The sequence below is a fragment of the Abramis brama genome (assembly GCF_963993115.1).
Source record: "Abramis brama genome assembly, chromosome: 9".
Lineage (NCBI taxonomy): Eukaryota > Metazoa > Chordata > Actinopteri > Cypriniformes > Leuciscidae > Abramis > Abramis brama.
Genome location: NC_139971.1, coordinates 8,743,695 through 8,760,538, shown reverse-complemented (window position 1 = coordinate 8,760,538; position 16,844 = coordinate 8,743,695). Strand labels below are relative to the sequence as shown.

The 16,844-nt window shown below is 35.9% G+C and overlaps 3 protein-coding genes across 3 annotated transcripts; all 3 read left to right on the top strand.

Annotated features, from left to right (window-relative positions):
• Positions 1-1,079: 1,079 nt before the first annotated feature.
• selenot1b (selenoprotein T, 1b) lies at positions 1,080-6,538 on the top strand. The gene is made up of 6 exons (XM_084123675.1): positions 1,080-1,278; positions 3,639-3,749; positions 3,851-3,977; positions 4,583-4,670; positions 4,774-4,926; positions 5,947-6,538. The coding sequence occupies exons 1-5, from the start codon at positions 1,148-1,150 to the stop codon at positions 4,896-4,898; spliced, it is 582 nt and encodes a 193-aa protein (XP_083979801.1). The 5' UTR covers positions 1,080-1,147; the 3' UTR covers positions 4,899-4,926; positions 5,947-6,538.
• A 51-nt stretch (positions 6,539-6,589) lies between these two features.
• Positions 6,590-12,016, top strand: tsen34 (TSEN34 tRNA splicing endonuclease subunit). Its single transcript, XM_084123674.1, has 4 exons — positions 6,590-7,737; positions 8,588-8,729; positions 10,685-10,957; positions 11,590-12,016. The coding sequence occupies exons 1-4, from the start codon at positions 7,402-7,404 to the stop codon at positions 11,805-11,807; spliced, it is 969 nt and encodes a 322-aa protein (XP_083979800.1). The 5' UTR covers positions 6,590-7,401; the 3' UTR covers positions 11,808-12,016.
• Positions 12,017-13,547: 1,531 nt separating this feature from the next.
• On the top strand, positions 13,548-16,461 carry bcl7bb (BAF chromatin remodeling complex subunit BCL7B b). Its single transcript, XM_084124512.1, has 6 exons — positions 13,548-13,729; positions 14,374-14,449; positions 14,544-14,646; positions 14,906-15,088; positions 15,481-15,560; positions 15,663-16,461. Exons 1-6 carry the CDS (start codon positions 13,638-13,640, stop codon positions 15,732-15,734), a joined length of 606 nt encoding a protein of 201 aa, XP_083980638.1. The 5' UTR covers positions 13,548-13,637; the 3' UTR covers positions 15,735-16,461.
• Positions 16,462-16,844: the final 383 nt, after the last annotated feature.

Sequence of the window (16,844 nt, the reverse complement as noted above, 5' to 3'; positions counted from 1 at the left end):
CACATCAGGCTTGTTGATCAATTGCTCAGTGTATTTCATGCAGGTAGCATCTGAAGACCAGGATATGGTTTTGGTGTTTTGTTCTTGAATTAAGCAGGGTTTTTATTTATTTAAAAAACAGCTGAAAAAATTATTAAATTACTCAATCGTGATCAGAATATCTAATTCATAGTGAGTCCCATTCACTAATAATTGTGTAGTTGCAGGATTTACTTTACTCTGCTTTTGATATCCAACTTTCTGGTCATTCATTTTTCATCCACGGAGATGCCCTTTAATTCCCTTGCTTTTGGTCACATTCCCCATTTCCGACAGTAGATGGTGATGTAAATTCTCCTACCAACTTATTACGCGTTACATTCTTCTGAGTAGAACTGTAAGTAATCATTTTTAAATAGAAAAGTAGTAATTCAATAAAGTAATTAAATCATTTTTAGGGCTTAAACGGCAGGTCAATAGTTTTATCAGTAACGGTTGAGTGAATGATTAGATGACTTGGTCTTTATCGCCACCACTGATATAAGTGTCATTTATATAGATCAGTGGTCGCCATCTTCTGGCGTAAAGAGTCACTGAAGAAAAGAAAAAAACATCCACCACTACAAGCCTGTTCACACCAAGACAAATTTTCAGTGCGATAAACATTTTAATTTGAATGAACGGCTATTAATGCGTCTGTTAGACCAACACAAATTGCAATGCAACACATTTGCATGTCGTCAGTTTTATGTTTCATCCATGGAAAAGTTCAGAGAAAGACATTGTAAAAATAAATTAATTTTATTAAAACAAAAAAAATATTTTAAAGATATACTTACAGTGTAGTAATATTAATGTTCACTGTATAAATTGGTCGTATAACTATATAGCTGCCTTTTAAATATTAAGATGAGGTTCCCTCGCATGAGAATGATCACATTTGAAGTTTGACCTTTAAAAGATTAAAAGATCCTGATTTTTTTTTTAAAGATCCTTATTGATCCAGATTTTTGACCTATAAAAGATTTGAAAACCTTGGTTCTAATGCACAGAATAACAGCCTGTCTGAAGCACGCGAGCTGACGATGAGAGCTCTTACTTTGACAGGCTGTATTCACTGCGGGAGGTTCCTGTTGGCTTCAGAGGTTTTGCGAGCAGATTGTGCGGGATGGAAACGCGGTGTTTAAGTCTTCTACTGGTCTGTGTGCTGTCAGTGTGTCAAGCTACAGCCGACAATGCCAGCGTTAAAAAGATAAAAATGCAATATACTGGAATGCCACTGCTGAAGTTTCAGATTTGGTAAGCAAACGGAATGTGCTTCCGTTTCCTGTCAGTGCGCGTGCTGATCAGTGTCATGTGTTGATGAAGCAACTATTTAATCTAAACTGAAATTCGGTAAATGCATTAAAGCTGGATCATGTATGTTTCCTATTAGTTTTCTCTGTCTAGCTGAGCGTAATTGTCCCGTAGCCTAAGCATCATTGTGCAAAAATCATGTTGTTTTTTGGTTTTTTTTAACCATGTCAATTTAGTAACATATATATATATATATAGTATATATAGTGTTTTATATGACATTTAATGACTCTAAGACAACTCTCTTTGGTCTTTCAGGAGACAAAACAAAAACAAAACAACAAAAAACGCCTTTATAGCATTTGGAATTCATATTTTTTGTATCGTTAGTAAACGGAAGTATAGCACACATTAACCCTTACGAATATTAACCGTGGTTTTACTACAGTAACCATAACTATGAATTATTATTATTATTATTATTTATTTTTTGAAGTAAAACCATTGTTGCTACAAAATTAACCATGGTTTAACGATGGTTTATTAGTAAAACCATAATAAACACAAAACTACATGTTTTACAATAGTAAGTGTACTTTTGTCCCTCAACGTACGTATGGAAGCTTGTTTCTACAATGGAATTAAAAAAAGGTAGTTTTCAAAGGTAGACAATTCTGACTTGACTTTTTTCTCAGAATTTTGAGATATAAAGAGTAAACAATTATACAATTAAGATATAAATATTTGTGAGTCAGAATTGTGAGATCAAATGTTTTACATTTTTATTCTGTGGCACACTGCAAAAAAGGCTTTTCTTACTAAGTATTTTTGTCTTGTTTCCAGTCCAAATATATTAGAAAATTCTTAAATCAAGAAGCATTTACTAGATGAGTAAAATGACATAAGATATTATGTCCTATTTTCCGGGGGATTTAATCAAAATTGAGTGAGTTGATGCTTAAAAAAAGCAAAATTATCTGCCAATGGGGTCAGAAAAATAATTTTAATTAAAACAGAAACAAGATTATTTTTTTTACCCCATTGGCAGATAATTTTGCTTGTTTTAAACGTATGGGATTTTTTCTCCACTAGGGGTCGCTAACCTATTTACAATAACAAAGGCGTAGTTTGATGACGCAACATTTGCTAAGAATTATGGATCTTGTCGTCAACGTCAAGCCGACCGATCTAATAATGTTTATGGATGACTGAATACATTGATGCTTTTATCATGACTGTGATATGAAGCAGTTCAGGATTGCTAAGAGACAGCTATCAGCTCCAAACGCGACGCGAGTCCAGCGGATATAAAAGGAATATGGACATTTCATTCTACCGAACTACACGCAGAATTACTACTCACAGGTCAGTTTATTAGACAAATTAAACTTGTGAGGTAACGCAGCGCTGTTTCACTTGGTCTAACATTATACTATCACACTAAACTGCATTTGAATGTGTTGAAATGTATGTGTTAGTCTGTCTGTATGAGACTAGCAGTAAACTAGATCAACATTAGAATAACATGCAGATCATATTCTGACATTTTATCATTGTTGAACTATGTAACATTGATTAGTTTTATGTAAATGTGCTCACCTGTTTAATAAAGTACATGTAGGAGCGGTCGAAGTCTCAGACGTGGAGCTCTCGTTTATATACTGTATATGGGAGCTCTCGGCATCTCGAAAACACCGCGCTGATATTGATTCTCGTTTTAGTTCTCCTTTTTTATCCAAAGTCTGCTTGCCATGGTCCATAATGTTTGAACGAAACAACAGCGTGCAGATAGACATTGCGAACTACAGTGGTCCACGTCTGTCGTCTTGGTTACTATCAGACGGCTCTGGTTCATAACTCTGGTTACCATGGCAGCACGAGCGGAAACCAGGGACAACGCGGATATGACGCCATTGACTGCGACAAAACGGAAATAAAGACACGTCCCGTGTCTTCGAATTAAATTAAAATTTCTCCTGGTTTGAAAGTTGTTGGAAACAGTCGGGATAATGTAAGTACACAACTAAAAAAAAGATATAACATAGATATAGTGATTTTTGCTATTTTTAAAGCAAAAAAGTTACATATTGTGCCTTTAAGCAAAATCTCATTTCATTTTTATTTATTTCCCCAGAAAACAAGACTTAATATCTTATGTCATTTTACTACTTTAGTAAATGGATCTTGATTTAAGAAATGTGTGATATTTGGACTGGAAACAAGACAAAAATACTAAGTAAGAAAAGCCTTTTTTGCAGTGCAGAAACCAGCTTTCATAATTATGCGAGCATATGTGAACCAGTTTATTGGTTTATTTTTCCTCAGTGGGTCAGTTCCTTAATTCAGTGCCTTTCAATTTGCAGCGTGTCCTGAGGGTACAGGCGGGTGTTTGAAGAGTACTCTCGGGTTCTCTCCCAGAGGTACCCAGACATCCGCATCGAGGGAGAAAACTTCCTGCCACAGCCGATATACAGGTGGGTTTCTCACGCCTAAGAAATTTTGCATTGCAGACCATACAAATTCATGGTTATCTGTGACTTCAACTCATAAACTTGTCTTTTTCATTTATTTTTAGACACATAGCTTCCTTCCTCTCGGTCTTCAAATTAGTAGTGATTGGTTTAATTATCCTGGGCAAGGACCCTTTCACATTTTTCCAAACGGAGACTCCAGGAATCTGGCTTTGGGCACAAGAGAATAAGGTCAGTGAGGGGCATTTTTGGAGTGCATGTCAATTTCTGTTGAAAAAAGTCACATTATATTTGGGAATATATAATTCAAAATGAACTAAAAATTGCGTAGTTGTGGGATTTCCCTGCCTTTGCATATCCACCCTTCTCCCTTCTTAATTTTTTTTATCCTCAAAGTAATTTTATTTTTTTTTTTCGTTTTAAATTTTTCTGGATTCTGTTCTTCTTTTCAGTTTTGAACATATAGGCTATATATCCCAGATTAATTTAAAATTTAGTATTATTTTTGTGTACGTGTGGTTTAAGCATTTTTTTCTTCGAATTTTTAAATCAAATTGAGTACAAAAGTTAGTGATTTGTTTGTTAAAAAATGTGTACGTAGTGTTCACGCACAGTCTTTCCCCATAAGAACCTTTGAAAACAATGTAATAGAATTAAACCTTTAGTTCATTAATTGAATAATAGAATTAAACCTTTAGTTCATTAATTGAATGTTTGGGAAATCTGTTATTCAGTCAGTTCTGTTTGGTGATGCTAGTGATTCAGAAATTACAGTTCCCACGTGAAATATTGCCTACTACTTGTGTTTGTGACCTCAGTTTGTTGTGTTTTTATAGATATATGCCTGCATGATGGTGTTCTTCCTCTGTAACATGATTGAAAACCAGTGTATGTCCTCTGGCGCCTTTGAAATCACACTTAATGGTAGGACTGATGATTGATTATTGATCAGAATACTGATTTCACACTACATGATGTTTAATACTAGTCATTTTTACTTTGCCTGTGTGTGTTTATGCGCTCACAGATGTGCCCGTATGGTCAAAGCTGGAGTCAGGCCACCTGCCCTCCATGCAGCAGCTGTTGCAGATTCTGGAGAACGAGATGAAGCTGAGCGTACACATGGACTCTCTCCCCCACAGACGGGCGTAAGGCTGCAGGAACAGACTTGCTGTGACTTGTGGGTAGCCTGATGGTTTTTACGCCACCATGAATATAGTGGTGCAGGGATGACGTGTTTCTGTAGGCCAAAACCCGGTCATGTTTCTGTAGGCCAAAACCCAAGTCAATGAAATAATTGAAATAAGGTCTGTGGTGAACACAAGCTCAAGATATTTTCATGTTTTATTCTTCGACATAAAACACACCAGTAATACCCCACTCGTGATTTTTTTTTTTTAAAAAGCTGTTACGTGTCTTGAAAAAAGTGGTCGCTTACAAGTGTGGGACTACAGAGGACATTAAACGTCATCGCACAGAGCAGTAAACTCATAATTGGCTCTTGAAAAATATTCTAACTCAAACTTTTTTTTTTTTTTAATAAAGACTGAAAGAGCTGTCAGAAGCTTAATGGTGGTGATGTTGAAGTCTAGCCTAGCCTTAGCTTGTATTTAGGCTCCAAAATTCATAAAAGTTGTGCTCATTTGTGAAAATTATCTTGATGCTTGATTTGTTGATCACAGAGCTTATTTTTTTTTGCAATAATTCAAAACCTTATGGAATAATCCTATTGGGTTTTTGTCTAAGGAACCAGGGTGACGCTGACTTCCGGGTTGATCTACAAAAATACATCATCCCAACACCACTCAGAGATCTTTGAATGTGTCCAAAATAATACATTGTGATTTTAAAGTCACTATGAAATCAAAATTGACAATTCTTTTTTTAAATTGCAGTATTTATTATAAATTATTAATTATTTATCTGTGGATATTATTATTATTTTTATTTTATTCATGTGCCCTCCTAATCTTTAATCAAAATAACTTGCAGCGATATCTCTGATGATGTGTTTACTGGCGAGTATTTTTTTTAGAACAGTTTTCACTCAGATATACATCACAACAGGGACGAAAAGACTATCGCAACTTCCATTTCATGCTGACTTTAAGAATATTCTGTAAATTCAGAGCTCCAGCTTGTTTTGAACCTCATACAACACACTTTTATCTTTTCCCCCTCTTTATAACTTTTTCTCCAGGTGTGTGATGTGAGTCATTGGTGTGTGAGACGGCATTAATGAAGGTTTGCACTGAATGCAGTGTGTCTGCTAGTGCAGGCTGGATGTCCAGTCCCTCTCGCTGCTCCACGAGTCTCCTGTACACACAGCCGCTCTGCAGTCTTCGGCCAACTTGTGCTGTTAAGTGGATCAAATTGGTGTCAAATACAGTGTTTTACCTGTTTTCAGGTGTATGCAGTAGACTGCCGTATTAATTACTGAAATCAGTTTTCAAAGTATTGGCGTTCAAAGTATTGGCATTCATTGGGAAATTCAAACTCTTTGTAATGTGTTCAGAACTACAAACTATATTTGATTTTGCTCACTCATTTTATTTACCCTTTCATCTCTCTTTATATGATCATGCCAATTTATTCATTCCACTCTGATGTTAATGCTGATTGCAATGTATGTTCTAGACAACAGTATTCATTAAAAGACATTAAATGTAAATGTGTCCAATAACAATGTATCATCAAGGATGTACTTTGATACATTTTGATTTTTGATCATATTTAATATTTGTTTATACTGTGTTTTGAATAAAGTCAATCAATGATGGATGTGTAAACAATTGGTACCTTTTTTTTCTTGGAAAACTGTTGCCTTCCACAAGAGGACGCTCGGTGGCTCAGAAGGCCGAATGCACCTTTGATCGACATTTATTTTTCAGGATGTATTTTTCTTCCCTTTACTGGAGACATTTGTGCATTAAGGTTTGGCATCCGAAACACAAATGGAAATACTAAAGCGATTGAATAAAACGAGTATCTAGTTAGAAACGGCTGAGATGGTTCATATTAAAGAGCGATGAGAAAAGTAACAGATACCACATGAAAAAGCGGCTAATCACATGAACGGCTTTTTCGAGGAAGATTGCATGTAACTTATTTTTATTATTATTATTATAATATATTAGTCATATAATATCACCGATTGCTTTCCATGTAAATCTATTTTAAACCATGCCAGTAAAGCGAATTGTGACTTTTAGGGGACCATTATGGCGCCTGCTGTTCTGTTTATTTAAACAGTGAGTGTGGTCACATCACATGGTATGCGATCGATGCATGCGAAGGAAGTTGTGTAAAGAATACACGTGTTGTGAATCGCGATTTAACGATCATTTTTGTTGAAGTTTTTGTAATGAATTTATAATGTAAAAGTCTTTCAGCAGATGAAAGTACTGAAATAACATTCGTGTTCAGGCAGCGCGAGGTAAACATGACCCTGAGGCATAGTTCATTTTGAAATATCTGTGTCATCACTGCAGTCATATTACTTTAATTTTCTTCGTGCAGTGCACCGAGATATCGTATTTCACTGTTATAATTTTTAGTGCCGATACAAAATGTCTTGGTAAATGCTCTTTAGAGCGGAGGCACAGCGTACACGTTGATAGTCATGTGTTGAGTCTAGGTGTGTTTTGGAAGAGTAATGGATGGGGATCCAGCAGAGATGAATATTCCACAATCATCATCATCATCATCAATTATTGAAGTAAAGGATGATATGGATACCAGAAGTGAAAGTGAGAATCAGCCAACAGGAGATGCTTTGGTGGACATCAGCTTTTGCGGATCCACTCCTCTGTTGTGGAAGGTGTCGGACATGAAACGGTGCAGGTCTGTGGGTGTGACCGGGGCTCTGGTGGGCTCTCTGGCCCGTCAGCCTCGGCAGAACGTGCGGCTGGGACGACCTCTGGAGCTCCTGCAGGAGGAGGCGCTGCTGCTGGAGGAGACGAGCACTGGTGTCGCTTCACTGCACACTCAGGTGTCACACTCACACTACACTACTACAGCCACAGAATACAAACATCTATCTATCTATCTATCTATCTATCTATGAAAGAAAACTTTTACTGAAGATAATTTGCAGTTTCATCAGGCAGACGTAAGCTTCAAGACTCCCAAGGAGTTCATAGTCCGCCCCGTTTACAGTTACGGAGATCACAGCAGTTACTACCCTTCACCAAGGTCTAAGCTATTCCTTGCTTCAGGTTGAATGATTCTCATTGGCTAAGAAATAGATGAACATAGTCATTTTCCACATATACAGATAGACGGAAGCATATCTCCATCGATTATGCAGCTGACACTCGGACCCTGAAGTTAGGCACGTCGTGACCTTCCAGGTCACAGATTTGGGTTGCTTGGCGCCAGCATGTCCAGAACAACAACTCAGTCAATCTCCAATAATGCCAGTGGTTCCTTAACCTGTAACCAAGAAGACTAACACACACACCGACACACAGCTTCTTCGAGGCTGGATTTGGCCAGGCTCTAACTATAAACAGGAGAGTCTTCTCAAAACATCAAGATAATACGTTCTTTCTCTCAAGGAAATTACACTTTAATCTAACACGGTAAAGTAAAGACTTTAGCTACGAAATGGTCACTCAAACTATTGATTCCAATGACCCTTACATGTTTTAACACGTGTTGAAGACCTTTCTCAAACAAAACGTGTCCATATTTCATTTCTGGAAGCCGGGCTAAATGAGCAAGCACTGTTACTGCATTTAGAGAGATCTATCTGTCTGTCTGTCTGTCTGTTTTTTGATAGTACCTATCTGTCTGTGACTTATTATGTGAGTGTATGTATGTGATATGATTTTCATCAGGATTGTGGAGATGAAGAGATGCATTCAGAGGCTGTGAGGCAGTATGAGGCAGGTCTGGAGAGCAGTTATAAGGAGCAGTGTGCTCTGGCCCTGGAGGACAAGAAGACAGTGCTGAAGAAAATCATCAATGAGAAAGAGAACGGTGAGAGAGAGGCGCATACCTTGTGCTCATTACATGTCCATATCACTTTGCCTGTTCGCCAAATGATTTAAAAAGTCCTTACAGCCTACAACAGGAAAGGAACCAAAACCCACTTCGACACTGACCAAGCACATAAATATAGTGAACAATAGGTTAAAAACGACAAATTATTTCCATGTTTTTTTGCCACAAAGTTATGTTTTATTATGTACGGAAAGCACATACTCTCTGTCTCCCACTCAAACGCACACACACACATACAGTACCGGCACACACTCGCACAGAAACGTGTTGTCAGTGCTTCTTCGATGATTTTATCAGTAAAATAGTTTAGCAACTTAGTATAGTAAGTCATCTACATGACATTTTGTCATTAGTGAGGTAATAAGGGCTCTGTTATTGAAGCAGATAAACTTACAGTTTAGCTATTAGTAGAGACACTGCTGCCGAACACTGTTGAGAGACGCACAGACTCTGGGTAATTCACACACTTTATCTCTCTCTCTCTCTAATAATTGCATTAATAACTGCATTAGTCTGTTATCAATGGCTCAAGCCTCTGTCACTAGCTCTAAAATTATGTTTTGGAATGACTAGCAATGGAGGCATGGGATGAGATGCATAAGAAATTAGTTCTACACACAAGTCAAGTCAAATCACCTTTATTTATTTAGCGCCTTTTACAATACAGATTGTTTCAAAGCAGCTTTACAGAGATAACAGGAAAATAATGCAACAAAGTTTATTTCTCGAAGAAAATAGCGTCACTGCACACCTGTGTTTTAAGGACAAAAATGTCTTGGAATACAACATCTGAACAATGTCTTTTGGTGTGGTAACCATAGTATGAGCGGAATAATTGACGACAGGCCATTAAATTATTAGAAAATAATGCATACCCCATTCAAAGGCCCGTCGTCAATTATTCCTTACATATGAATGTTCCGGGTTCAGTAAGTTAACATTTGCTGCAGAATTTGTGGTTCTGCTGATTAGCACAGAGAAGAATTATTACTTGTTTAAATTTGTTTTTAAAAAACTGCAGTTACATTTGAAATTTAAGGGGCTTAAAATAAACGTTAAAATATGTTGTTTTTTTACTACAATTCACTTTTAATGATTAGCACTTTTCACTACACATATGGTTTCAAATTAGATGGGAAGATTTAATAAGATAAATAAGATTGTAAGCATTTCTGTGTAATGTAATATTTTGAGATTCATTAAAACCTTTTTAGTAAAATTGATTGATCAGCTGACAAGCGAACAGTAGTACATTACCAGGATACTGCAAATAATGCTCTTGACCTATTTGTATTTCCTAACTGTTATAATTGCTCCAAGCCTTTTTTTCCCCAAGTTTAATTTAAGGCATCAGAACTTTAAACATCTGAAGAAAAGTATTGGACATTTGAGTTTTTCCCACAACTGTGTTAAAATATTAAAAACAAAAACGTCCTCGGGGCTTAACACTAATCCCCTGCCTCAAAAATGAATGAATAAATAAAAAATATTGTTTTTGACCCATGTAACCTTGTATTCTAACAAATGAAATTTTACAATTCTTGATTGCAATTTTGATACCAAAACGACTAGCCAAACTAATATAAATATTCAAACATTAAAGGCAAGTAAACATACAGTAATAAAAATAAGAACAAAAATAAATAAATAAATAAATGAATTACATGCATTAGCTCTAATACGTGCAACAGTACATAAATAAGACAGTAATTGAGTAAAGTTATTAAATGTAAAATAACACTGCATGATAAATGAAATGTAGATTAATCTTTATTAAAGCCACATAATTTATTTAGTCAAGAGCAGGGCGATTCCCCAATCCCCCCAAAATTTTGACATAAAATAGTGTGTTTTTGTTCATTCGAGCATGATAAGAGCCCTGATACTGTATACAATGTGCCAATGATATTTGACTCTTCCTGATCCCACAGCCACAGATGACTCCGGCAATGCAATTAGACACCGTCTTAATGCATTGGACCAGGCGTTCCGCTTTCCATGGCCGGCCATGGCGGTCCAGCTCTGTACTGCCCGTGCCGGCTTCAGCCACTGTCCAGAGGAACGCAGTTTCCTTTCCACTGATTGGCCGGTGCCTAGAGATGAACGCTTGAACACTAGATTCTGTGTATACAGGGATCTGAGAAATAAAGGCTTCTACCTGACCTCCGCAGGGAAGTTTGGAGGAGATTTCCTGGTATATCCAGGTATGTTTATGACAAAAGGCAAATGTATTTTTTTTATGGAAGCTACTTTCCACTTGAGAATAAAAAAAAAATCTGAATTATGAGCTATAAACTCACAATTGTGATATAAATTCAGAATTGTGAGAAATAAACTCACTGAGAGATGTTAACTCGTGGTTGCGAAATATAAACTCGCAATTACCTTTTTTTTTTTTGTGAGAGAGATGTGAACTAAAAAGTCAGAATTGCGAGATGTAAACTCAGAACTTTGTGAAAAAAAAGTCAGAATTGTGATATGTAAACTCAGAATTGTGAGAAAAAAAGTCAGAATTGCGTGATGTAAATTTGGAATTGTGAGAAAAAAGTCAGAATTGGGACATGTAAACTCGGAATTGTGAGAAATAAAGTCAGAATTGCGAGATGTAAATCCAGAATTGTGAGGGGAAAAAAGAATTACGACATGTAAACTCGGAATTGTGAGTTATAACTCGCAATTCTGAGGGAAAAAGTCACAATTGTGAGCTAAAAAAAAAGTGGCAATAACTTTTTTTTTTATTATGGAAACAAGCTTCCATCATTTTTTCATTGAATACAGAACATAAGTATTTTCAGTGCAGCTTAATTGTTAAGATCTTATTATTGTCTTTTTGCAGGAGATCCTCTGCGTTTCCATGCTCATTTCATTGCATTATGTATCTCCATGGATGAAGAGCTACCTCTCTGTGATATTCTAGCTATAGCTCGTCTGGGCTCTAATGTGAAGAAAACAGTGTTGCTTTGCTCTCCGCAGAGCCGTAGTGAGACTGGGAAGGATGAGAGTGTGGAGGGTGATGTGGTGTATTCATCGCTGCAGTGGAGTTCTATGGTGTAACTACACAAATATTGCTTTTTTTCATCTATTTTTTATAGTTCATAGATGATGTGGTGCTATTGGAAACTCGGCGTGTCTTCTGATGTTGATGTGTATGTGTGTGTGAGATCAATTCTAATGACTGAATTCTGCTGGACTACTAAATGTGCATGACCAGCTATGCAGAGGGAGGATATTCCAATATCATCTAATAAATATCTTTAAAATGATATGAAGGGTTTGAGTCTATTTATTTATAATATTGGTTTCCATTGTTACTCAGTTTAAACCTCACAAGCATTAAAAATCTACTGATAAAGTGAGGTGACAAATAAACTATGTTGCTTCATTCCTGTTATGCAGGAATACTTGTTGAACTCTAACTTTAGAAAAATGAATTAATAAAGTAAATATTGAAACAATATGCAATGTGTTTTAAATATTTTGATTGAGCAAACATTTTGGTAGCACTTTATAATAAGATCCCATTAGTTTAACATTAGTTAATGCACTAACATTAAACAATACATTTGTTACAGTATTCATCTTTATTAATGTAGTCATTAACAAGTGGTATTTTTACTGTATTCTGCTAGTACCAAAATGGTGAAAATATTTAATTCCATGTTCATGCAATTTTAATTAAGGACAACTAATATTATTTACATTTATTTTAAATGTGCAATTTTAACATTTTATCCAATAGGATGATATACAGACCCTTTCCAAAAAATTAGAATATCATGGAAAAGTTTATTTATTTCCATAATATCCACACAGTGATACCATGGTCATTGAACCAGGTTTTGGTTCTCTTGGCAGTGTGGGCAGGTGCAAATCCTGCTGGAAAATGAAGGAAGCATCTCCATAAAGCTTGTCTGCTGAAGGAAGCATGAAGTGCTCTGAAAATATCCTGGTAGACGGCTGCGTTGAGTGGACAGCACAGTGGACCAACACCAGCCGATGACATGGCTCCCCAAACCAACACAGACTGTGGAAACTTCACACTGGACTTCAAGCATCTTGGATTGTGTGCCTCTCCATTCTTCCTCCAGACTCTGGGACCTTGGTTTCCAAATGAGATGCAAAATTTGCTCTCATCAGAAAAGAGGACTTTGGTCCACTGTGCTTTATTAAATCCAGAGTCAACGCAGCCGTCTACCAGGACATTTTCAGAGCACTTCATGCTTCCTTCATTTTCCAGCAGGATTTGCACCTGCCCACACTGCCAAAAGAACCAAAACCTGGTTCAATGACCATGGTATTACTGTGTAATTACTGTGTGATTTCATGTAATATTCAAATTTTTGGGGTTTTATGAGCTGGAAGCCCAAATTATGTACAAATAAACAACTAAATACTTGAAATCGTTGTGAGCCCTGAATCTATAATCTATGGAAGTTTAACGTTTTGAATGGAATTATGGAAATAAATAAACTTTTCCATGATATTCTAATTTTTGGGAAAGGGTCTGTATATCAAATGCAATATGGTGGAGACGTTAAATTTACTGCATAATGGGAGTCTGTCAAGTCCTTGAGAATATTTTTAAGTGCAAAACACTGTCATCTGGTGGTATGATGAGGACATTAAAATGTACGTAACAGCTTATTTTGATGTTGTTCACCCATATGGCTGTTATTAGATAACAGAATTCAAATAATGATTTATAATTAAAATAAATTAACAAATAAATTAAATATGGGGAATGCGAAAAATGCAAAGAGGCAGTAACAGTGGCGCGTTATGAAGTCTCGCGAGACAGAGACGAAGACAGGGTGAGATCAAGTCGCAGACGGAGGAAGGCAAGAAAAAGAGGAAGATCTTGACAAACTAATAAAACCCATTAAAATGTCGGGACGGTCCGTGCGGGCGGAGACACGCAGCCGTGCTAAAGATGATATCAAAAAAGTGATGGCGGCAATTGAAAGGGTCCGTCGGTGGTAAGTTATCTGTTCGAAGAGGGAGACAAGTTTCTTTTCTTCTACGTTACAAAAATAAACTTCAGAGTGGCGGGGAGAGTGGCATCATCCAGTAACATGACAGACAAGCAAGGCAACCAATGGGCTTTACTGTATACTGTGGGTGGGCGTGTCAGTCATAGAAGTGCCAATGGGGATTGTACAATGTTGGTGATGTTCGGAATGCCTGAAATGTAAAGATTAGCATTTTTACATACATTAAAGGACGTGAATGCAACGTATATGCGTGAATCTCATGAAACCTGCCAAGAATTAGAATAAAATTCAATTAAGCCCTTACCGTAATGAAAAAGAAAATAATCATTACTGTCATGGTAAAATATTTGCATTTATTTATTGTACTGCCTTTGTTAATACATAATACAATGTTTTATTGTATTATGTAAATAATTACTGTGAATTACATTATTTAATGAGAACTACCACTGAGAATAATAAAAATACACACAAAAAAACTATCTAGGGGTATTTCTTTACTGAGAATCTGCGAACACAATGGTCCTAAAATTGGTTCTATGCTCTTTATGTAAAATGTAATTTAATGGGGAAAATGTGTCCTGGGCTTGCTTATGTGAGGTTAACCTGTAAAATGTTTGTCCTTTTAGGGAAAAAAAGTGGGTTACAGTGGGAGACACATCATTACGAATATTCAAATGGGTCCCTGTCACAGAAACCAAACAGGTGTGTGTATCATATCATCTTGAGTCCAGCTCCTATATATATATATATATAAATATAGTCTTCATGTTCAAAATGTCTTTTTTCTTTCTCGTAGATATACAAGCCTAAAGTGGCAAGGACTGCAGTGAGGAAACTGAAGGGCTTTCCTACAGATGTAGTGTTGGAAAATGCCCGTTCCGTGTTACTGGATTTTCAGGGTAATACAGGTTATGTTTATATCAGACACAAGGAGGCTTAATATTTCCTGCGTAAACAATTCAGAACATCCTCTATTTAATGTAACGCAAAACTGGGCTGTGTTGCTGTACTCAAGTTACTTAAATGACCTTGTACCTCGACAATGTTGTTTGCATACCTATTTTAACATGCTTTTTATGCTGAAGTACTTAAACATAATTTACATATTTCTTCAGAAGACTGTACACAAATATGTTTTTGGTTTATTCTCCTAAACAGATGACAACAGTAACCAGAGTTTCCTATCAGATGCCTATCAGTCTAATGCAAAAGTGGACAGCAGCAGCAACTCCAGTCCACAGCATGTGAGTGAGGCAGTGAGCCCTTCCCATCCACCGTACTTCCGTACAGAGGATTCCCAGCCGCCCACCCTGGGACAGGAAACAATGGAGGCTGAGAGAGGTTAGAAATACTGTAGTTTACTGTATTACAATACAATAATATAATGCAATGATATATTTGATTTAAATACCCATATGTTTAGCAATAACAACAATCTGTTGTTTTTTTGCATTACTGTATTGAGAATTTGCAATTGTTCTGAATTGTTACGAAAATAATGCATTACCCCCCACCCCACCCCACAATTCCCCAATTAAAATTAATTCTAAATTAAAAAGTGAGATCATTAAAGATCATTCAATTTCTTATTCTTTCTTTTCATTTTGGGATGAAATAAGACTTGACAAGTTTTGTGAAATTCACAAAAGTATCTAATGATTATGCATCCTTCATTTCACATACATGCATACTTGTATTTTACTTTGCTTTTCATGATCATCCCCCATATTTAGAGACATCAACAACCAGCAGTGAGGTCACGGATGAGCCCCCAACTCTAATTAAAGAAGATGTGTTGTCTCTCTCTACTCAGGTAACATCCAATAATCTTCATATAAATACTCAATTAAAAGAGATATTATATATTGTAGATATTATGAATGCATGCCGTGTGTGACTTTACTGTTTTTCATAGGAGGAAGAGGAGTTGATTGGAGCCCCACCGCTTAAAAGAGTTTGCACTGAGCAAAACTCAACTCTTAGTTAGCACTATTATGCTGAACATCACAGGTCAAAAGTATGGAATACATTTTGAAAGAGACTAAACTGTACATTTAAGATGTTTTACAGCCTGCCAAATGCCTGAAATTCGCTTTTGTGATCAAGAAACAAGCTTGAAATTGTTTTGTTTTTTTGCACATAAAAAGATTTTACTTGGGTCTTTTCAGGTATTTTCTTATGAAGGTTTATATTACATCTTGAAAATAAATTGTTTAATTGCATGTTTCTTAATCTAAATTGAGAAAGAACTTTATCCGTATAATACATGTGAGTCTGCATGGAGTGATGATTGGTATATACAGTATGACAAAACAGTTGAATTTTAAACACTTTAATTTGATTTGTGTTTGCGGCATCCTTATAGATTATACAAATAACTTTTATTGGCTTGTTTTACTTTGCTTCATTGTAAAAATGCATGCAGTTTAGGGCAATTTTAAATAACCTCAGTGTTATCTATTTCTTAATGTGTTATTGTTCATTGTACTGCATCCAATTACTGAACTTTGTTTTTATTTTTTAAAGGAATGCTTATATTTTATAAATGGTAAGGTAACTTACAGATTTGTATTTTAAATATAAAGACTTCCACTTTCCATTGTCTTTGAAGTATTTTTCAAATAAAAAAGAAATATGTTTGTATGATCCATAAACTGGTAAAAATGTACCTGGACTTCTTCACCAGAGATGGAAATAAAACCACTTTGGATTCATTTGATTATTTTCATATCAAATCATAATTTAAGGCTATTCCCCAATATTGGTTCCAAATAATGATACAAATTTCCAATAGACTGATTAGGGTTTAAATTTAGTGTTATATGAATGCTTGAGACAATGCTTTATTATTTCATATGTTGCCTTGAAAAAAATATATATAAGACGATATAGTACATTGTCTCCATTGCCAAGAGTGGATTAACATGTTAATCAAGGCTGTCTCTTTAATTGGATCATAAGTGTCGTGTGCACGCTCTATTGTCTGTTGCTCTATTTAAATTCTATAACAGCTGCCCCTTTCAGCTAAACGCTAGACCTCATAATTTATGTTCTTACAAAAATAAAATGTCCTTAATTAAAGCAAAAGTACATGAGT